This window comes from Suncus etruscus, chromosome 16 (assembly GCF_024139225.1).
Source record: "Suncus etruscus isolate mSunEtr1 chromosome 16, mSunEtr1.pri.cur, whole genome shotgun sequence".
Lineage (NCBI taxonomy): Eukaryota > Metazoa > Chordata > Mammalia > Eulipotyphla > Soricidae > Suncus > Suncus etruscus.
The window spans coordinates 68,828,930-68,853,372 of NC_064863.1; the positions used below are offsets into that span (position 1 = coordinate 68,828,930).

The following is a 24,443-nucleotide window of genomic DNA, read 5'->3' on the forward strand; positions in this document are numbered from 1 at the left end:
GAATAAAAATAAGGATCAACATACAACTTCCCTACCTCAACTCAATTTTTAAATCTCTTCCAATAATCAATGCAATTTTGTTTTATTATTGTTGTTGTTTGTTTGCTTTAGGTTTGGGACCACACTGGTGGTGCTCAGGGGTTACTCTATCTATGCTCTTAAAAATCGATCCTGGCAGGCTCAGGGGACCATATGGGATGCCTAGATTGAACCCAGGTTGCTCCAGCCCAATTAAGGAAATGTTGTTTTTGTTTATCCTGCCCTTTGAATAATCTTGAGGGCTCTTTTATTCTTTTTTATTATTATTTTAATTGCTTTATTTAAGCACTGTGGTTACAAATTTGTTCATTGTGGGGTTTAACTCATACAATATACACCATCCTTCACCAGTTCACCCTTCCAATCACCATCACTGATGTTTCCCATTTTCTTCCCTTACCCTATCCCCACACCCCTGCCTTGCTCTGGGGCCTGAAATTTCTTTCTCTTCCTTCCTCTCTCTCTTTCTCTCTATCTCCTAGCTCTATCTTTATTTCTCTCTCTCTCTCTTGCTCTTTCTCTTTCTTATCTCCCTTTCCTTTTTGATTCTATGGTTTGAGCTATTGTTAATAAAGTGGTGTCTTTCCTGTTATTTTCTCCCCTTTTAGCATCAAGTTCTTGTCCACAGAAAACAGTTCCATCTTTCATTGACCTAGCAGAAACTTCTTTATTCAACCTACACTACCACTCTTTGTGGCAAGCTTTCTGCCCTGGGCTGGACCTAAGTAATGCAATGATGTACTATACACTAGAATGTAGTTTGAGGGTATAAATGTGACTGTACTTGTTGAGTCACATGTCCGAGGTTTGAGGTCCTAATCCACTGTACAATGTATTAGACAAATAAAACGTCCAATGCATCTCTCCCATTTTGTTCTTAGAGGTGCTCATTGAGTGTGGAGTGAACTTGGGTGAAAAAAAAAATTAGAAGAAAGGATGAATAGTGGATGATCATATCCATTTATGGTATACAGAGAAATATAAAAAGGGAATGGATATAAAACCTGTGTTTTGCGTTGGAGGAAATTGAAACAATAATTAAGAAAACCCCAAGAACAAAAGTCCAGGCCCAGATGGTTTTACGGGTGAATTCCACCAAACATTTCGAGAAGACCTACTACCACTGATCCACAGGCTCTTCCAAACCATTGAAAAGACAGGAATCCTCCCCAATTCCTTTTATGAGGCCAATATCACTCTGATTCCCAAAGAGGGCAAAGATACCACCAAGAAAGAAAACTACAGACCAATCTCACTAATGAATATAGACGCAAAAATACTCAACAAAATCTTAGTGAACCGAATCCAGCATTACATCAAAAAGATTATACACCATGACCAAGTGGGTTTCATCCCAGGGATGCAAGGCTGGTTCAACATACGCAAATCAATCAACATTATACATCACATCAATAATAAAAAAGACAAAAACCACATGATCATATCAATCAATGTAGAGAAGGCATTTGACAAAATCCAACACCCATTCATGTTGAAAGCACTAAGCAAAATAGGTCTGGAAGGAACCTTTCTCAAGATAGTTACAGCTATCTATGAAAAGCCCACAGCTAACATTATCCTTAAAGGTGAAAAACTGAAAGCATTCCCATGAAGGTAAGGAACTGGGCAAGGATGTCCACTCTCTCCACTCTTATTCAACATAGTCTTAGAAGTCCTAGCAATAGCAATCAGACAAGAGAAGGGAATCAAAGGAATTCAAATAGGGAAAGAGGAATTAAAACTATCTCTATTTGCAGATGATATGATGATATACATGGAAAACCCTAAAGAGTCCACAGTAAAACTCCTAGAAACATTAAACCAATACAGCAAAGTGGCTGGTTACAATGTCAATACACAAAAGACAGTAGCATTTCTTTATACAAATAATGAAGTAGAAGAGAGAAAGATTAAAAATGCAACTCCATTTAAAATAGTATCAAAAAACATCAAGTACTTAGGAATCAACCTTACAAGGGAAGTGAAGGACTTATACCAGGCAAACTTCAAAACACTTCAGAAAAAAATTGAAGTGGATCTAGAGAAATGGAAAGACATCCCATGCTCATGGGTAGATAAAATCAACATAGTCAAAATGTATCCTACCCAAACTCCTATATAGATTTAATGCAATCCCCATCCAAATTAAAACATCATTCTTTAAAGACTTAGAACAATCATTCATAAAATTCATCTGGAACCACAAAAGACCTAGGATAGACAAACACATACTAAAAAACAGGAAACTGTTTGGCATCTTTTTACCTAACCTGAAGCTATACTATAAAGCCATAGTGATCAAAACAGCATGGTACTGGTACAAGGACAGAGCCTCAGACCATGGATTAGAACAGAATTTCCAGACATAAGCCCCCAGATATATTGTCAACTAATATTTGACAAAAGAGCCAAGAACTTGAAATGGGACAAAGAAAGAGTTTTCAACAAATGGGGTTGGTACAACTGGAAAACCATTTGTAAGAAATTGAAAATTAAAAAAAAAAGAAATTGAAAATTGACCCATACCTCACTCATGTACAAAAGTCAACTCAAAATGGACTAAAGACCTTAAAATCAGACCCGAATCTATAAAGTTTATGGAGGAAAAAATAGGCAGAACACTTGAAGATCTATATATCAAAAAAGTCTTTGATGATAGAATGCCAATGGCAAGAACTTTAGCATCAAACATAAACAAATGGGACTACACTAAACTAAAAAGCTTACGCATGGCGAAAGAAACCCTACTTAACACAAGAAGACAGTTAACTGAATGGGAAAAAATTTTCGCACTCAACATGTCAGATAAAGGGCTGATATCCAGAATATACAAAGCACTCACAAAGCTGAGCCCCCTCCCAAACCAAATAAAGCTATAGAAAAATGGGGAGATGAAATGAATAGACACTTCTCTGAGGAAGACCAAAAGATGGCCAACAAAAATATGAAAACATGCTCACCTTCACTCATCATTAGGGAAATCCAAATCAAGACAACAATGAGGTACCACCTTACACCAGTGAGGATGGCTCACCTCAAAAATAATGGGAACAATATGTGTTGGCAGGATGCGGTATGAAAGACACTCTCATCCACTGCTGGTGGGAATGCTCCCTAGTCCAACATCTATGGAGAACAGTCTGGAGAGTGCTCAAAGATCTCAGAATTGAGCTGCCATTTGACCCAGCAATTGCTCTCCTAGGTATCTATCCCCAAGTAAAAGAATATTCATTCCGAAGTATGTGGGCACCACACTATTTATCACAGCACTCAGTATAATAGCCAAGTCTTGGAACCAACCTCGATGTCCAACAATAGATGAATGGATCTTTAAGATGTGGTATCTATACACAATGGAATACTACATGGCAGTCAGAAATGATACAATCACAGACTTTGCGGCAACGTGAATGGACCTAGAACATATTATGTTAAATGAAGTAAGCCAGAAGATGAAAGACAAACACAGGATGATAGCACTATTCTGAAGCACCTAGGACATACACCTTATATATAACTAATACTCAACAACCAAATAACAGGGTTTAACAGAGTAGAAACCCCAAACACTGTAACAGTCAACATATACTGGAGAGCAGTGCCCAAAACACATAAAAGAGGAACAACACAAACTCTTGACTACACATTATACCACAAAGAAACCAGCAACAACAGGAACAGCAGCATAAGAGAACAGGTATGTAATCAGCCTTCTACTACAAAGGCCCATAATAATCTTTTAGGGATCTAATACAGGATTACAAATAAAGAATACCATGGGAAATCACTGACCCCAATGGAAGTATTTTATAACAATTTGTTTTAATGCCTTAATCTTACTATATTTAAAATAACTTCAAAGCTTTTCTGTCCACAGGCGTTCTTGGATACAAAGGGTGGACAAACTAAGATGGCATCTCGGGGCTCAGTCACACGCAATACCATGCCCAGCTTGCACTATGAGAATGTTCTGATAAAACTCTTAAACATACCTTTTATCTCTAGATTATACCTTCTTTTAGGACCTGAAACACGTGACCATCCAGACCACTGAAGCAGCAACAGTGACCTACAGACTTATACTACAAGCCCTACCATCGAACACAGTCAAGCAAACTAGCAATCCCATGCTCTTTTCTCCTCTCTTCTCACTACTTTATTTTTTGTTAATTTCTCTTAATTTCTCTAATTTTTCTTTTAAATTGATATTCTCTTTCCTTCTCTCCTGCCCCTTCCATTTACTTTCACCTCCCCCCCCCTTGGAAATCTGACTATCCCTTCACCCCTCAATCCCACCCAGATTTCCCAGCTCATTAAAACTTCACCCTCAGTTCTTAACCCATTAGGCATCAAGACTGACCTCCTACCCCAATGAACCAGTACCCAGCACCCAAGCTAAGAGACAATCAGTCAAACCCACACCTAGTCACCTGCAAGAAAAGACAACCTGCTGACTCATGCTGCGCGGTACTCCTTACCAACCCTTCCTAAAGTGGACTGTTACTTGAACCAGACTTAGCCATAAAAGTATTCCCAATGAAAGAACACTTCCAAGGACCTCCCTGCAGCAAATCTTTTGCCATTCTCAAGAGGGTCAGGTTGTGTGATGAAAAGGTGCCCGGGAACCCACACACTACAAGAAAATCACAAAAGACAATGGGGAAACCTATACTTCCATCATAAGTATAAGACCTGTATTGCACCTGCTTACCTGCTTTTCCCCAAATGTAAGGTAGTCTCTTGCATCACTCTGTCCCTTTAATCAATTTTTTATTTCATTTTTTAAATATTTTTTCTTTATATATATATATACATACACATATGAGCACATATATTCTTATTTCTATTTTTATCTTTTTTGGGTGTGTGACCTATTTCTGTTTTCTTCTCTTTCCACCCTCAAATGCACCTGCAATATAATGTAGCACCATTTCTCCCTGCAAAAGCACACTAAAAAAAGGGGGAAATCTTACATATAAAAACGAGCTCTTACCTGCTAGATATAAGAACTCATACTTCTTTACAATACAGGGGCGTCTGCCACCTTGAAAATATATCACGTGGACCCAAAATAGACCCCAGGTGATTAGACACCAACCGTTCAGCCTTGAACACTGGATCCCAGACATAGAAATGACATAGCTCTTCACAAAAGCCACAGGAAACAAATCCCATCCGGGACATCCTTAATACTACTCGGACATCAACAAGTGCCAGCTCTAATATGATATCCTGACAATGAGGAAACTGGGAACAACTTGACCTAAGAGCAGATTATCCTACCTCACCAGCTAACGATAAGACAAAACCAAAAGACTTGTCACCCTTCAGTCTGTCCAAATGCCAAGATTGCGATTTACAGATGACTGGCTGATAGAACCATGACTGGACTGTATGTATCCTGGGATTAATAAAAAAGCCCTAGTCTAGGGTTTGAGCTACAACCTTCACAAAAACCATGATCTCTAGTTTCAGAGGTCTGTCTGAGACAATTACAACGTATGAGGGGCTTCTGGAAACAACGAAAGATGCTATCCCAGGCCCAGTCCTAGGATCAGCACAAAGACCAAGAGCACAAACCACAGAAAATGGATTAAAATGACACCAAGGGAACAGAACTTCTAGACCCACAAAGAAAGACTTCATCATAAGTTCCACTCCCTGACCTGTGCAGATACCGAGATCTCTAGATACAGAGGTCTGATTTTATCACCCAGGATGGAGCAGAAGTCTTCCATACACCACAAAAACACCAAGGGGAGAGTAAATGAACCTGAAAGGAGTCTATAGTTAATCCCATGACAATATACTTCAAGAGTGGAGAAACCCTGTTTTTCTTAGGCCAAGGGAATTCCTTTTCGAATGACCCCAATATTTACTGTGCCTGTGCAGAAGGGAAGAAAAAAGAAAAAAAGGCAAAAAACCCACAATTTTTTAATCTAGTTTTTGCCAATTTATTTGTTTCGGTGTGGTTATTGCAGTTGTTGTCTCCATTCATATTTACTTATTTTTTCTTCTTTTCTTTTCTTTTCTCCCTTTCTGTGCTCTGCCAGGTTTTTTATCTCAAGACCATGGCCTTTATGTGGTGCTTATCTTTATTGTTGGAGTGTTCACTGGATGTTTTATTTAACACTTCTTTTTGTACTGTTATGGTGTTCCACCTCCTTTTTTCCCCTTCATCTCTCAAAACTAGGGTAAGAGCTTCCAGAAGGACTTTGCCCATTTTCGGCGTATTTGATTTTTTTCCCCCAGTTTATTACTATTCTCTTCTTCAAACAAAACCACATAAGTTGTACTATCTAGTACCACCTCCCAACTAGAGTGGGAAATAAGGGAGGTACCAAGACCAAACTGGTGTAAAACCACTAAGTAGTCAGCTAGACACAGAGGGAACCACTTATTCTGGCAGCCTCGGGGGTGAGGGAGCAGGATATGGGAGGTAGGATGGGAACGGAGGTGGAGGGAGAACAATTCGGTGATGGGAATTCCCCTGATCTTATGTTAATATGTACCTAAAATATTATTGTCAATGATATGTAGGCCACTATGATTAAAATAAAAATTATATTAAAAAAACCTGCGTTTTGGAATACAGGACTGAGATTACAAAGCAGAAAATTATGGGAGGAGAGAATGAAGAGGTAGAATCAAAGTAAAATAAAGGCTTTGGTGGAGGGTATCGGGCACTTTGGTAATGATAAAATATAGTGACTGTATATCAAAACTATAAATCTTTGTGTTTGTTTGATTTTGAGGGGCTACTCCTGGCTATGTGCTCAGAAATCTCTCCTGGCTTGGGGGACCACATGGGATGCCAGGGGATCGAATCGCAGTCTTACTTAGGCTAGTGTGTGCAAGGCAGATGCCCTATTGCTTGTGCTACCGCTCCAGCCCTGAAACTATAAATCTTAAATACTATTAAAAACATGTAAACTGAATTATAATAATTAAAAAAATAAGTTAAGAAAAAACAATAAATTTAAAACATAGTCTTTCTTCTCAATATCTGAAAGAACAGTAGGTTTATACCCTTTTCTTTTAAACACTGGTAGTGGCATTACACCTCAGATTGATCCCTAGATGTTTGCCTTGTATAAAACAATATTTCCTATTCAGGGATCCCTTTCTTACCTTCCCCAAAACTTGTATAAGATCGACCTTCTCACTGAACAGGACTTAGTTCCTTTATTCAATATTATAGTTTACCTCTTTACTCTCTCTGCCTATGACTAACAAAGTCTCTGTTTCTTAAAGTATTTTTATTCTTTTTAAAAATATTTTGTTTGTGTTTTGGCTTCCCCAGCAGAGCTCATGGGCTACCCCTGGCTCTGCACTCAGAAATCACTCCTGGAAGGCTCTGGGGACCATATGGGATAATTGGATTGAAACCATGTTGGCCTCATGCCAGGGCAAACACCCTACCTTCTTTTTTTTTTTTTTATCAATCAGGCCCCCAAAAGTATCTTATTCTTAAACAGTCTTTAGTTAAATACCACTATCCTGAGAACTATGAAAATAAGACTATTAGCATAGGAAGACTCTATATTTATTTGTATTGTTTTGGGGCTATACCCAGCAGTGTTCAGGGATTATTCCTGGCTCTGTACTCAGAAATATCTCCCGTCAGGTTCAGGGGGCCATATTGGATGTTGGGAATAAAACCCAGGTTCATTCACAGTTGGCAGCATGCAAGACAAACACCCTGCCACTGTGATATCCTCCGGCCCCTGGAAGATTTCTTTTAAAGTACATTAGAAAAAAATAAGTTCAGTACAAGGGACCACAGCGATAGACAAAAGGCTCTTGCCTTGCAAGTGGCCAACATGGGACACACCCGAGTTTGATTCCTGGCATCCCACATGATCTTCAAAGCCTTCCAGGAGCAATTTCTGAGCACAGAGCCAGGAGTATCCCCTGAACACTACTGGGTGTGGCCCAAAAACAAAGGAAAATACATTACAGTACAACCTGACCATTCCAGACTTTTTGACTCAGCATTCCTCACAGCAAAATTATAGTTTCAGGTTACTAAGTTCTTTTTTGTGCAAAGGATGCTTGCAGGTGCAAAATAGGAAGGATAGAGACACCCTTCCAGTGAGCTAAACACTGAAGCTCTAAACCACAAATGCCTGTAATCTCAACCACATCCTGAGATTAGCTAACTCCAAACTGCAGTATACACAAAAACTACAAATGCAACATAAATTACAGATGATATGGGGAGTGAAAAATTAGTAATTTTCAAGATAAAAGCAAAGACTTGAAAAATTATCTAGGTAATTCAGTGGGAACTCAAAGGTGGGTGTTTATTTTAATTCAAGTGTTTGATTTCTTTGTAATATTCTTTAATGTTCTTTCTTTCTTTCTCTCTTTTTTTCTTTCTTTCTTGGGCATTTATTTTAATTCAAGTGTTTGATTTCTTTGTAATGTTCTTTCTTCTTCCTTCCTTCCTTCCTTCCTTCCTTCCTTCCTTCCTTCCTTCCTTCCTTCCTTCCTTCCTTCCTTCCTTCCTTCCTTCCTTCCTTCCTTCCTTCCATCCTTCCTTCCTTCCTTTCTTTCTCTCTCCCTTTCTCTCTCTCTTTCTTTCTCTCTTTCTTTCTTTCTTTCTTTCTTTCTTTCTTTCTTTCTTTCTTTCTTTCTTTCTTTCTTTCTTTCTTTCTTTCTTTCTTTCTTTCTTTCTTTCTTTCTTTCTTTCTTTCTTTCTTTCTTCTTTCTTTCTTTCTTTCTTTCTTTCTTTCTTTCTTTCTTTCTTTCTTTCGTTTTTGGTTCACACCCGGAGGCATTCAGGGGTTACTCCTGTCTCTGTGCTCAGAAATTGCTTCTGACAGGTTCAGGGTATCATATGGAGTGCCAGGATTCCAATCACCATCCATCGTGGATTGGCATCGTGCAAGACAAATGCCCTACTGCTGTGCTGTCTCTCTGGCCTTGTAATATTCTTTCGATGGAAAGCATAACTATCCTTATTAAAATAATATTGAGTTGTTTAATTTTCTGAAGGCTAACTCTAATAAAGTGTTAAAAAATAAAAACCAAAGGGTTGGTTAGTATGGTTATTAAGGTGTGTGCACTATATGCAGCCAAGCCATTTCAGTCCCTGGAACCCATGATTTCCCAAGTAATACCAGAAGAGAGCTTGAGCATAGAGAAACAGTGTGAGAGTAAAACGCAAACACTTTTGGGTATAGCCTACCACCCCTAAATAAAAAGATAGAAGAACCATAGATCATTAAATGTGAGAAAAATACTTCAGCAGCTTTAAAGGGGCATACAAAATTCTTTGGGTTTTATAAACAGGTTTTTGTTTATAAAAAAAACATTTAAAATTTAATCACATGTAGAAAAATTTAAATTGCATGATCAAAAAAGTATATTTATAAAATTAAATTATCTGTCTAGCCTTGTTTTTTGATATTTCATGCTCAAAAACCTAATGCCCCTATCTAATGCAATCTACTGTAATCTAATAAATTTCATTTTAATATAGCTTACCTCATATAAATGCATCATCTCTAATAAAATATAATTTCAAAATAAGATTCTAACAAGTTATCATCAATTCCTTACATCAGAAAATATAATACTAAAGATAAGCAAATTAAAACACATGTTTAAAAAATAGGGATTTCCCAAATCAAAACAACAGTGAGGTTCCACCATACACCAGTGAGAATGGCTCACATCAAAAATAATGGGAACAGCCTCTGTTGGTGGGGATGTGGTATGAAAGGCACTCTCATCCACTGCTGGTGGGAATGCCCCCTAGTCCAACCCCTATGGAGAACAGTCTGGAGAGTGCTCAAGGAACTAAGAGTTGAGCTGCCATTTGACCCAGCAATTATTCTCCTAGGTATCTACCCCCAAGTCGGAAGGAAACTCATCCCAAAGTATATGAGCATCCCACTATTTATCACAGCACTCAGTATAATAGCCAAGTATTGGAACAAACCGCAATGTCCAACAACAGAGGAGTGGATCATTAAGATGTGGTATCTATACACAATAGAATACTACATGGCAGTCAGAAATGATACAATCATGGACTTTGCAGCAACATGGATGGACCTAGAACATATTATGTTAAACAAAGTAAGTCAGAAGATGAAAGATAAACACAGAACGATAGCACTATTCTGAAGCACCTAGAACATACACCCTATATACAACTAATATGCAACAATCAAATAACAGGGTTTAATAAGGTAGAAACCTCAAACACTGTAACAGACAACATACACCAGGGAGCAGTGCCCAAAACACATGAAAGAACACAAACTCTTGACTACACATTATACCACAAAGAAAATAGCAACAGCAGAAGCAGCAGCACAGAGAGAACAGATATGTAATCAGCCTTCTACAAAAGAGGCCCATAATAATCCCTTAGGGATCTTATACAGGATTACAGGTAAAGAATACCATGGGAAATCACTGACTGACTCCAATGGGAACATCTCATAACAATATGTTTTAATGCCTTAATCTTACTATATTTAAAAATAACCTCTCAGCTTTTTTGTCCACAGGCGTTCTTGGATACAAAGGGTGGACAAACTAAGATGGCATCTCGGGGCCCAGTCACACGAGATACCATACCCAGCTTGCACTACGAGAATGTCCCGAGAAAACTCCTTAACATACACTTAATCTCTAGGTAATATCTTCTTTTAGGATTTGAAACACTGGACCAGCCAGAACAACGAAGCAGCAACTGGACCTACAGACTTATTCTATGGGCCCTACTCCTCATTGAACATATTCAAGTAAACTAGCATTCCCTTGTCCTTTTCTCCTTTCTTCTCACTACTTTAATTTTTCTCTTGTTTTTCTTCTTTCTCTCTTCTTCTCTTTTTCTTTTTAATGTATTTTCTCTTCTCTTCTTTCCTGCCCCTTATATGTACTTTCCCTTTCCCCCTTTGGAAATTCGACTATCCCTTCACCCCTCAATCCCATCCAGATTTCTCACTTTATTAAAACTCTTCACCCTCAGTTCTTAATCTATTAGGCATCAAGACTGACCTCCTACCCCAACAAACCAGTACCCAGCACCCAAGCGAAGGGGCACCAAGTTAAACCCACACCTCATCCCTGGCAAGAAAAGGCAACCAACTCTCCTGCTGACACATGCTGCGTGGCCCTCCTTACCAACTCTTCCTAACGTGGACTGTTACTTGAATCCGGACTTAGCTCTAAAAGTATACTCAAAGCAAGAACTCTTCCCAATAGCTCCCTGCTGCAAAGCTTTTGCCAATCTCAAGAAGGTCAGGGTGTGTGATGAAAAGGTGCCCGGGAACCCACACACCACAAGAAAATCTCAAACGACAATGGGGAAACCTATAGTTCTGTCATAAGTATAAGACCTGTATTGTACTACCTCTTTACCTGCTATTCCCCAAATGTAAGATAGTCTCTTGCACCTTTTTTGTTCCTTTCATTACTTTGTTATTTCATTTTTTTAAATCTTTGTTCCATATATACATATGCACATATATTTTTATTTCTATTTTTATCTTTTTTGGGTGTGTGACCTGTTACCGTTTTCTTCTTTTTCCACCCCCAAATGCACCGGCAATATAATGTAGCACCATTTCCCCCTGCAAAGACACACGAAAAAAAGGCGAAATTTTACATATAAAAATGAGCTCTTATTTACTAGGGATAAGAACTCATGCTTGTTTAAAATACAGGGACATCTCCCACCTTGAAAATATGTCACATGGACCCAACTTAGACCCCAGGTGATTAGACACCAACCGTCCAGACTTGAATCTTGAATCCCAGACACAGAAACGACACAGTTCTTCATGACAGCTACAGGAAACAAATCCCAACCTGGACATCCTCAGTAATGCTCGGACACCAACAAGTGCCAGCTCTAATGTGATATCCTGACAACTAGGACAATGGGAACAACTTGACCTAAGAGCAGGTTATCCTACCCCTCCAGCTGACGATAAAATAAAATCAGAAGACTTGTCACCCTTTGGTCAGTCCAAAAGCCAAGAGCGCTATTCACAGATGACTGGCTGATAGAACCATGACCAGACTGTATGTATCCTGTGACCAATAAAAAAGCCCTCTTCTAGGGTTTGAGTTACGACCTACACAACAACCGTGATCTCCAGTTCCAAAGGTCCGTCTGAGACAATTGCAATGGAATGGGTCTTCTGGAAACACAAAGAAAGACGCTATCACAGGTTCCATTCTAAGATCACCGCAAAGACCAAGACCACCAACCACAGAAAATGGATTAAAATGACACCGAGGGAACAGAACTTCTAGAACTTCATCATAAGTTCCACTCCCTGACCTGTGCAGATACCGAGATCTCTAGATACAGAGATCTGATCTTATCACCCAGGATGGAGCAGAAGTCTTCCATACACCACAAAAACACCAAGAGGAGAGTAAATGAACCTGAACAGAGTCTATAGTTAATACCATGATAAAATACTCCAAGGGTGGAGAAACACTGTATCTCTTAGGCCAATAGAATTCCTTTTAGAATGACCCCAATATTTACTGTGCCTGTGCAGGAGGGGAAAAAAAAAAGCACAAAACAAATCTATCTAGGTTTTGTCGATTTCTTCGTTTTGTATGGGTACTCAAGTTGTTGTCTCCATTTATATTTATTTATTTATTTATTTATTTATTTATTTATTTTCTTCTTTTCTTTTTCTTTAGGTACTATGCCATGTTTTTTATGTCAAGACCATGATGGCCTTTATGTGGTGCTTATCTTTATTTTTGGAGTGCTCACTGGATATTTTATTTGACACTTCTTTTTGTACTGTTGAGGTGTTTCACCTTCTTTTTCCCCCTTCATCTCTCAAACCGATGATGAAAGCCTCTAGAAGGATTCCACCCATTTTCTATGTATTTGATTTTTACCCCAGTTTATCACTTTTCTCTTCTTCAAACAAAAACCACATAACTGGAACTATCTAGTACCGCCTCCCAGTTAGAGGAGGAAACAAGGGAGGTACCAAGACCAAAACAGGTGTAGGACCACTGTGTAGTAAGCTAGGCTCAGAGGGGACCAATTTCTGGCAGCTCTGGGGGTGAGAAAAGAGGATATGCGAAGTAGGATGGGAACAGAGGTGTAGGAAAGATAATTCGGTGATGGGAATCCCACTGATATTATGTTAATATGTACCTAAATATTATTGTCAACAATATGTAAGCCACTATGATAAAATATAAATTATATTAAAAATAGGGATTTCAAAAAATGTAACTTTAATATCCAAATACTCTAACAGAAAATATTATTTGATACATATTTATTTTATTGGTGGTGTGTGGAAAGTCAAACCCAGGCATAACAGATGTGAGACACAAGCTCTACCAATGAGCTATATACCTGGCTCATATATTGAATATAAAGAAAAATGCTTTTGTTTTGGGATCCTACTCCTACTGTAAATCATTATTTTTTATCTGGAGACTATTTGGTGCCAGGGATCAAACCACGGAGACATTCCCAAGACTTTAACCACATTCTTTGCCTCCTTACTTTAATTTTTAAATTTGACTTTTGAATATTATAAATATCAAAGTAAAATTGTATAAGAAATCAAAATCTCACTTAAGCTGTGAAGGAAAAAATCCAAACCACCTAAAATAAGGTCTAGACAAATGTTTCCTTAAAATTGTCGTAACTTTCCTTCTTTTGTTCAAGGGGCTTTATGCAGTGGCAGAGATCAAACAGGTTGATCTTACAAGGTATGTACTTTAAACACCTCCAATTGATCTATCTCTCCAGCCCCATAATGTTCTTCTTTGTGTAGAAAGAATACTGCCTATGTTTGTGGTTATAATGACAACTTATAAAATTTATAAAAACATCCAAATTTATAAAAAAAAAAGAGTACTTTCAAAATATAACTTACGAAAATCTTTTACTTACACATTCTGTGGCAGTCACTGTTAGTGAGTTAGAGATATGAGATTTTCCTCTAATAAAGCTTACAGAAACATCAAGAGTTCTGAAAGAAAATAAAGCAACAATAAATTAAAATTAAAATCTATATTCTCGGGCCAGAGAGATAGCATGGAGGTAGGGCATTTGCTTTGAATGCAAAAGGATGGTGGTTCAAATCCCGTCATCCCATATAGTCCCCTGAGCCTGTCAGAAGCGATTTCTGAGAGGCAAGCCAGGAGTAACACTTGAGCACTACAGGGTGTGACCCAAAAACAAAAAACAAAACAAAACAAAACAAAATCTATATTCTCAGAAATGTTTGTTTCCAAGCAAATTAGAAAGTCTACTTAAAAAAAATCTGGTTTTGATTGGCAGTGTCAGTATTTTTCTTTCTAATCTGCAGTTCTCACTCATAGAGACAAATTCCTTAAGTAATCTATAATTCCTAAAAGAAGTTCCAACAAACAGAAACAGTAATGCAATGAAGTGCCTTAATGCTGAGATTATGTCAGAATCAAACCTCTAAGAAGTAGGTGGGTGAAAATTTTAGTTACCATTTAGTTTATTTTTCCCTGTCTCTAACATTTCTATCATAGAATTGTTTAAGAATATAAAAATGGAAATAACAATATTCAAAGATTAAATATTAAACTGACCTGAAAGACCAAGATAACTGGAGAAAAAACACCCATAATTTGTACATATTTAGTATAGATGGCACCAAGATATTAAACTATCCTGCCAAATGCCTCAAGGCAACAGAACCTGAGATTTAGTCAATAGAACTGAGTTTGTGAGAAGGGAGAGGAAAGGAAGGTGGGAGACTAATAGGATGGAAATACTGACAATAGAGTAGGGAACGGAATGGACACTAAAGGATGATGCAGTATTGCAACATTTTCTCTATAAAATTCTACCAGTAATAGTACTATAAATGACAAATCACAGTGCTTAAAGTTAAAAAATAAAATTAAATTTCTGCTAAAGGTGGAAGAAGGAGGTAATTTAGATTTAAAGTTAAATATCATACTTAAAATACACTTGTCAGGGGCCAGAGAGAGTCTGGTCTAGTGTGCATACGTTGCATGTGGGAGCCTCGATGTGAGTCCTTGCCTGGCATGATCTCCCTCCCCAACACTACCAGAAGTAGTATAGCAGTCTCAGGTATAGGACCCACAAACTAGAAATAAAATAAAATACAGCTGTAATTTTGAAAATATAACTTCCAAATATTAAACAATAGTAATTATTTCATTAATTCATGTTCTACTTATCTGGCACTATTCATTCAGAGGTTGGAATTTTTTCTTTTTTCTTTTTTAATTTTTATTGTGACCAAAGTGCATTACAAATCTTTCACTGCATCATTTCACTTATGGTACATAGTGACAATAAACGAGGGGCATTCCCAACACCAGTGCTGTCTTCCCTCCACCCCTGTTCCCAGCATGAATCCCATGTCTCCCTCTGTTACCCCCAGAATGCTAGTGCAACTGGTCTCCACTTTACAGCTTGTTGTAGATTGAGCATCCATTCCACTGTCATTGGAGATAAAAAGGATAAGAAAAAAAAGGGAGAAAAAAAATTGGTAACAACTACCAATAAAAGAAAGAGAGAAAAAAAATGGAAGAGAAAAAAAATGCACCTGGCAAATAAAAATAAAAATAAATCACCAAATAATAACCCAAAGAGTGAAAAAGAAAGAGAAAAGTGGTAGAAAAAAGAGAAGAAAAATAAAGTCAAAAACTAACTAATCAAAGCAAAACAAGAAAAAGTAGAGGTGCTGGAGTGACAGGGTTTGGCTTTCCCACCTTTTTTTTTTTTTTTTTTTTTTTTTTTTTTTTTGCATAGGCACAGTAAGCATTGGAGAAGAAAGGGAATTCCTGTGGCCTAAGAGATCCAGGGTTTCTCCATCCTTGAAGCATACCATCATGGGATCAACCCCTGGCTCCATATATACTCGTTACCCCATCCCAAAGGCTTTTTTGTGGTGCCAGGAAACTTTCCTCTCACTTGTGTGCGAGAAAATCAAGCCACTGTAGCTAGCGATCTTGGTATTTGCGCAGGTTATAGGTCAGGGTCTAGGATAGAGTCTTTATGGTTCTAGAGGTTCTTATCCATCATTATTGTTGTGTTCAGTCTTCTGTAACACTTGCTCCCTGCTTTTGTTCAGTCCCTCAGCCGAAGCCTAGGATATTATGGATCCAAAGGCTCTGCTCAGTCTCTGTTGTCCAAGTTGGGCCTCTGCAATAAGATATCTTGTTGATGTTGTTGTTGGAGTCCTGGGCTACAGCCTAGGGTAGAGTTTTCCTTATTGGTCCCAAGGTAGGTTCTTGTCAGTCACGGTTGTCAAAGTCAGTTTTCTGTTGTCGGTTCTCTTATTTTTCACAGTTCAAAGGACGAAACCTCTTCTGATTTCTATTTAGTGTTAGGTGATGTGATAGGACAACCTTGTCTTAGGTCAAGTTGTCCTTTCCTCGTTGTTATATCAAAACTGGCACAAGTTGGTGCCAGAGCAGTGTTATAAATCTCCCAATGAAGCTTAGTTCCTGGTGATGTTGCCTGGAGCTGTATCAGTTCTAAGTCTGGGTTCTGGGGTTTGGGATTGGACTAACACTGTCCAATCTCCTGGAGACTGCGTTGTATCCACATGACACATGTTCAGGATGGGAGGCACCCTTCTGCTATAAAAGGTGTGAGTTCTTATCCCTAGAAGATAAGATCTTGTTTCCCCTTTTTTATTGTGTCCATACAAAAATGTATGGTGTCATACTGTGTTGCTGGTGCTATTCTGGGTAAGGATGACAGGCTGCACACACAGTCTCTGTGGTCTGGTTTTGATCTGAGCTTTTATCCCAGTCAAGGCTTTTTGTACCAAGCAGCACCAAAAATGGTAAGGATAGAGAAAAAAATGTATATATTAGAATAGAACAAATAAATAAAACTGAGTTAAAAAGAAAAGGTATTCGAATAAAACAAGTGGTGGAGGAGGCTACTTGTATATTTAGGAATACACTTCTTATACATTGAGCTCTTTAAAAAAAAACAAACAAACACCATAACAATATATGAAGGAATGATGTTGGAACACTGTACCACCAAAACTCAACTAACACCTTTTTAACTATGTATCCCAGAATTAAGTTAAAAGTAACAAAGAAAGCTTTGAGGTACTTAGAAAACAACTCTTTTCCAAAAACAATTTACAAAGTGTATGGGAGACATAGGTGGACGGAAAGTTGTACTGGTAAAGGGGGAGTGCATTTTCTGACAAATCAAATTACTAACATGTTTGTAACTATGGTGCTTAAATAAAGAAATTAATTTTAGAAAAAAGCATATCATCACATAATATAATCAGTATGACAAAAGAATCAAAGCTATCCATTTATTAAAGTAAAAGAGCAGGTAGCATTTTGCTAATCCATCTGCCTATATGACGTCACACTTTATTCTCATAAAATATTTAAAATTCTAGAAACTAGAAGCCAGATATATCTTTATATTTAAATTTAAATAACTTTAAATTTCTAGAATGTTACTGTTACTATATTTTATTATATTAGTAATATTTTGATTTCTTCTTCATCCCTTGCCCAAAACTACTTATAATAGAGACTTAATATAAAACAAGTAATCTCCAGCTTCTAGTAAAAAGAAAATCAATAAATTCCAGTGATGATGCCAGAGAAGAAAAAAAAAGAAACATTATTTGATAGCTTCTTTATCACAGTTACTACCCTTGTGTCTGATGTTCAGTATACTGACGTATTACAGTGAATTGCACAAGTTTTTTTTTTGGAGGGGGGGGATTTGGGAGCTACTCCTTGCAAAGCTCTAGAGTTAGTTACTCCCAGCTCTTCACTAAAGAATGTCTCCTAGAAGAGTTTCAGGGAACATTTGGTATACTACGGATAAAACCCAGTTAATCTTTGTGCAAGGCTAACATTTTACTCATTGTACTATCTGTCCAGTTCCATCAAAATAACTCAAAATAAATCCTACTTTCAAAATTCTACAGATAAGATATTTAAATCACAGAATTGTTAATGACATAAAAATAATGATTTTAACTAATTTTGAACTCTTTCCATCAAACCATAGGGGATTGATAAAATAAAATCCTTAAAGAATTTTTTTTCAATTTAACATTGAGTTTAACTTCACATGGGAGCAGATCCACCAGGTAAAACACTACTATCAAGCTTCTAGCTACTCTTCTTCAAAAATTAGAATAACACTATGTAAAAACTTTTTTTTGTTTGCCATAACTGCAGTACTGACTCACTCAGGGTTTTACTCCTGTCTCTGTGCTCAAAAATCACTCCTGGCAGGCTTGGGAGTTGGGGTGGGGGACATATAGAATGTCAGGGATCAAACGCAGGTCAACCATGTGCAAGGCAAATGCTCTAGCTGTTGTGATATGGCTCAGGTCCCATAGAATAATATTATCTAGGGGCCGGAGTGGTGGCACAAGGGGTAAGGCATCTGCCTTGCCCACGCTAGCCTAGGACAGACCATGGTTTGATCCCCTAGCATCCCATATGGTCACCCAAGCCAGGAGCAATTTCTGAGTGCATAGCCAGGAGTAAACTCTGGTCACCGGGTGTGGCCAAAAAACAAAAATAAATAAATAAAAATATTTTCTTAGCAAACACTCCCTTCAAAACATATTGCTTTAAAAAATGTTTTGTTAAATCCAGACCAGATATACCAGTAAGTAAAGAAAAATAACTTCAGTGTTTTTTATCAACTGAGCATCGAAACCAATTTAATATAGACTCTTAGACAATTTATTTAGTGTGGGAATTTTAAACCTATTTGATTATGATATGGAACTACATTCCTTGTTTTGTCCTGCCTTTGTTACTGTTATAGTGGTTTATCTTTCATATTTTTAAGGCTAAGTATTGTTGAATCCTATCATTCCTTTCCTGTATTCTAATTTCTTTATGTAAAGTATGGACCTGCAAACATATGATATTATAGGCATAGTTTTAGTATGAAGGAAGATTATTTATTTCTTTGTTTGTTTTGTTTTTGGGTCACACCCGGCAGTGCTCATGGGTTACTCCTGGCTGTCTGCTCAGAAATAGCTCCTGGCAGGCACGGGGGACCATGTGGGACACCGGGATTCGAACCAATCACCTTTGGTCCTGGATCGGCTGCTTGCAAGGCAAACGTCTCTGTGCTATCTCTCTGGGCCCGATTATTTATTTCGTAATAATGATATTGAAAGTGTCTGCATGAAGTTGCTTATAAAAATGGCACTTAAAAATCAACAGAAACATCTGGTTAAAAAAATCAACAGAAATTAAGCAATTCTCTGTTAAGTGAAGGAAGCATTTAAAACTTTTCATGATTATTCAGTGAAGAAGATATAATTTTATAACAAATTTTATCTAGTGAACAAAGTTTATTTTGCCATAGCTGTTATTTTTTTTTGCTAGAGAAGACATTGATAGAGACAAACTATCCACTTATCCAAATCCTTGTCTAGAGCCATGCTGTTCCACTGAATTCTATAGCCACTTGAAAGGGAAGGAAGAGTTCATCATCGTTACCAAATCTATAAAATCTTTAAATGAAAATCTATTTAGAAGTCCTGTGCTTTTTATTAGTTTTTAGACCTCTAAGTGTTATTTTTACTTTGTAAAATGAGAGAATGGAAACTATCTTAAATTTGTGTAGGGAAGAAGATCTTGATAAAATAATGTGCATAAAATATCAAACGCAGGGGTCAGAGCAATAGTACAGCAGATAGGGTGCTTACCTTGCAAGAAACTAACCTTGGTTCAAACCCCAGCACCACATATAATCCTTAGAACCCACCAGAAGTATTCCATGAGAGAAGGACTAGAAATAAGCCCTGAGTACTATTGGATGTGCTTCCCTTCCAAAAAATATTAAACACAAAGCCTAAAACCTAAAAAGCAGTTTATAAATTTTGGAAACACTTATTTGTCTAATGGATCATTCAGAATATCTGGTTATTTTATATGCACTTTAAAACAAATTATGAAGAATGAATATTAGATATGAAAGAATTATCTAAAACATTTTTTTTTGGTTTTTGGGTCACACCCGGCAGTGCTCAGGGGTTACTCCTGGCTGTCTGCTCAGAAATAGCTCTTGGCAGGCATATGGGGACCATATGGGACACCATGGTTTGAACCAACCACCTTAGGTTCTGGATCGGCTGCTTACAAGGCAAACACTGCTGTGCTAACTCTCTGGGCCCTATCTAAAACATTTTTAAAGTGAAAAATTCTATTTTACATGCTGCCTTATAAGAATATAGAGAGTTCCACCTTTTTTCTTATACCACCATAGAACATGAATCATCACCTCATATTATTGTGTCCTCTTACAAATTGAGAAAAGAAAAAAAAATTGAATGGGACCCAGTAAGCAAGAGGTCTCAGGAACATTGAGTGGGAAAAAAAATGGTCAGATCTAAATTCTCAAATCAAAGTTAATGACAATTGAATCAAGAGACCCAAACTATAACATGCTATACAGAAAATGGTCCTGTTACATTAGCAATCCAGGGGAATAAGAGTGGAGGTATGTATGGGATGCATGCTGGGAACTATAGTGGTGAGAGGTGATGGGAATGACCCTAACTCCTTGTTACTATGTACCTAAAATAAACTATGAAAGACTTGTAATTTACATCGATTTCAAAAAAATTAAATAAAAATAATACAAAGAGTGATATACTGCAGCTTTGGGATCCAGAAGCTAATCAGGGGTGTCCAGGTGAGGGAAGAATTTGAGTAAAAGACCTCTTTACTCTGTTTGAGGGCAACAAGCTACTTCTTGTCAAAACATGGCAGCATGGGACAAAGAAAACATCACACTACAAAAGCAATAATGGGGAAAAAATGTAGGCCCCCACTATGATTAGAGAATGAAGAACATAGCTTGATATCCTGAAAAGTACCTTGATACCAGGTCTGAAACTATAAGGTATATAGAAGAAATCTTAGGCAAAACACTCCATGATATTGATGCTAAAAGCTTCTTCAAGGAGGAAATGCCACTGTCCAAACAAATAGAAGTAGAGGTAATTGAATGAGATTACATCAAACTGAGAAGCTTCCGCATTTCAAAAGAAACAGTGACTGGGAGAGAAAGGTCACCCATTGAATGGTAGAAAGTATTCACCCAATACCCATCTGATAAGGTGCTAACTTTTTTAATATAATTTTTATTTTGATAATAGTGGCTTACATATTGTTAACAATAATATTTTAGGTACATATTTACATAAAATCAGGGGGGATTCCCATCACCGATCTGTCCTCCCTACACCTCCGTTTTCGTGCTACCTCCCATATCCTCCTCCCTCACCCCCGGGGCTGCTAGAATATGTGGTTCCCTCCGTACCTAGCTTACTACTTAGTAGTCTTAAGATGCTAACTTTTAAGATATACAAAGTACTGACAGAACTTAACAAGGAAAATACATCTAACTCCATCAGTGAATAGGGAGAAGAAATGAACAGACATTCCCTCAAAGAAGAAATACAGATGACTCAAATGTACATGAAAAAATACTCCATGTCACTAAATATCAGGGAGTTGCAAATCAAAACAACAATTAGGTATCATCTCATGACACAGAGACTGGCACATAGTACAAAGAACAAGAACAACTTGTGCTGGCATCGATGTGGAGGAATGAATGAAGTCCCATACATTTTTTGGTGGAAATCTCCTATAGTCCAGCTTTTTTTGGAAAATAATATGGATATTTCTTAAAAATCTAGACATTAAGCTCCTATGTGATCCAGCAATACTGCTTCTATGGATATACCCTAGGACCACAAAAACACAATACAATAATGCCCTTTTCACTCCTATGTTCATAGCAGTACTATTTACAATAGTCAAAATCTAAAAACAACCCACATGCCCAAAAAGAGATGAGTGGCTAAAAAATTGTGGTACATGTACACAATAGAATACCATGAACCTGTTAAAAAAACCACATAACTTTATCTTGTCCCACCTCCTATTAGAGGGTGATATAATGGAGGTACCATGACCAATCAGTTGTAAGATCACTAAGTAGTTAGCTAGGCAAAGAGGGGACTACTATTCTAGCAGCCCCAGGGGTGAGGGTGGAGGCTATGGGAGGCAGGATGCAGAACGGGAACAGGGGTGGAGGGAGGACAATTCGGTGGTGGAAATTCCCCTGACTCAATGTTAATATGTACCTAAAATATTACTGAGAACGATATGTAAGCCACTATGATTAAAATAAAAATTATAATAAAAACAAGTCATGAAATGTTCCTATACATGGATGGATATAAAGACTATTTTATTGAGTTAAATAAATCAGAGGGAGAGAGATAAACACAGAATAGTCTCATTCATCTGTGGTATTTAAGACAAATAAAAGACAATATAGTAAAAATATCAGTGACAATAGAGATAAGGGCCAAAAGGACCAGCCCATAACATGAAACTTAGCAAAAGAGTGGTAAGTGTAATTAGAAAAATAACTTCACTGATTATGCAAGGAGTCTACAGTTAATCCTATAACAGTATACTTAAGGGGTGGAGAAACCCTATAACTCCTAGGCCAAGGGAATTCCCTCTATAATATCCCCAATACTTAATGTGCCTATGCAGGGGGAAAACAAACAAACAAACAAAAAACACAAAATAATCATCTTTCCACACATTTATTGATTGACTGATTTTTTGACATCTTTATTTTGGTATAGATATTGAAGTTGATATCTCCAATTTTAATTTATTTTATTTTATCTTATCTTATCTTATCTTTCTCTTTCTTTTTGCACTTTGGCATGATTTGATTTTAGAATCGAGACTATTGTGTAGTGCTTGTCTTTATTGCTGTAGTGCTCACTGGATATTTAATTTGATATTTCTTTCTGTATTGTTGTGGTGTTTCAATTACCTTTTCCATGTCCTCTCTCAAACTGAGGTTGAAAGCCTCTAGAAGGTCTCCGCCCATTTTCAAAGTATTTGACTTCTTTTTTTATTTATTTTTTTATTTTTTCTTATTTTGTACCCCATTCTATTGCTTTTCTTTCCTTCAAACAAAATCACATAACTCGATTTACCTAGCTCCGCCTCTTAAATAGAGGGGGAATAAATAAAGGGAGGGTCCCAGGACCAAACAGATATATGACCACTAATAGTAAGCTAGACAAACAGGGGGTCCACCTACTCTAGCACCCGGTGGGGTGATGGTGGGATATATGGGTTGCAGAAAGGGAACTGGGATGGGGGAGGACAAATATGGTGATGGGCTTTCCCCTGATTCAATGTTAATATGTACCTAAAATACTACTGTGAAAGATATGTAAGCCAGTATGATCACAATAAAAATTTAAAAAAAAAAAAGAAAAATAACTTTACTAAAAACTACCATTGCTATGATAGAGAAATAAAATGCCTGTTTCAAGACAGGCAGGAGATGGGGAAGGAGGGAAATGGAGGAAATTGGTGACGGGAAAGTTGTACTGGTGATGGGGATTGTGCATTTTATGGCTGAAACCCAATTATGAACATGTTTGCAATCATGGTGTTTAAATAAAGAAAGTTAAAAATATAAAGAGCAACTTGTTCAAAATGCCTGATATTATTATGCAGGCTTGTGTAAGGAAATTTATAATTCTAGTTACCTTGTATTACAAAATAACATCTTATTTAAACCCGACATTAAAGCTTTGTTGAGCTATATGCTTAAATCTCAAAATTAAGATACTTTCTGATTTAGTTTATGAATGTTTAACAATGTTGGAACAATCCCACAAACATTTTACTACTGAATTATTAAACAAATATTTACTAAACAAATAGTTCAAGAAAGGCTTTCTTGGTAATAAGACTGCCATATCTAATAAAATAAAGCATTTCGATAAACACTAAAAGAAAGCCTCAGAAATAAACAATTTCATTATAGTGTGATATTAATTCGTGTTCAACCACTTGAAAGGCACAAAAATATCTGACTTGCCATGGGAACAGTAGAAAGTTTTCTTGAAGTAAGCTACCTTTAAAATGATTCCTAAAGAATGATCAGAATGAATTCTGGGAAAGAGATTAAAAAGAGATCCCTAGATTTATAGTGTCCTCTCTGTTCATCAGGATGGAAGGTAAGAAAGCTACAGAATAGTAAAGGAAAGAAAAGTATTGAATACAGCAGCAATACAGAGTATTATTAAAAAAATAAATATATGGTATGAGATTGAAAAGGGGAGTAGGAGAATAATCAGGAAGAACCTAGAAATGTCATTTTAAACATATGAAATTAGTTTAAAATTTTTAAAACTATGCAGAAATATGGATATAATTTTCATTATGTTAATGAAAATAAACACAGTAAACTGTATACTGTAAACAGGTATAGCAAGACTGAAAGATAGTGTTACAATAAAAAGATAAGTTAAGAATGTCTTAGTGTGGGGCAGGAGAGATAGCACAGCAGCATTTGC

At 37.1% G+C, this 24,443-nt stretch overlaps 1 protein-coding gene across 1 annotated transcript in view; it reads right to left on the reverse strand.

Moving 5' to 3' along the window:
• Positions 1-24,443, reverse strand: part of ANTXR2 (ANTXR cell adhesion molecule 2) — a 154,902-nt gene that overhangs the window by 81,742 nt on the left and 48,717 nt on the right. The window contains exon 11 of the mRNA XM_049790309.1: positions 13,949-14,027. Within this exon, the coding sequence (XP_049646266.1) occupies positions 13,949-14,027 (79 nt within the window). The remainder of the gene's footprint in view (positions 1-13,948; positions 14,028-24,443) is intronic.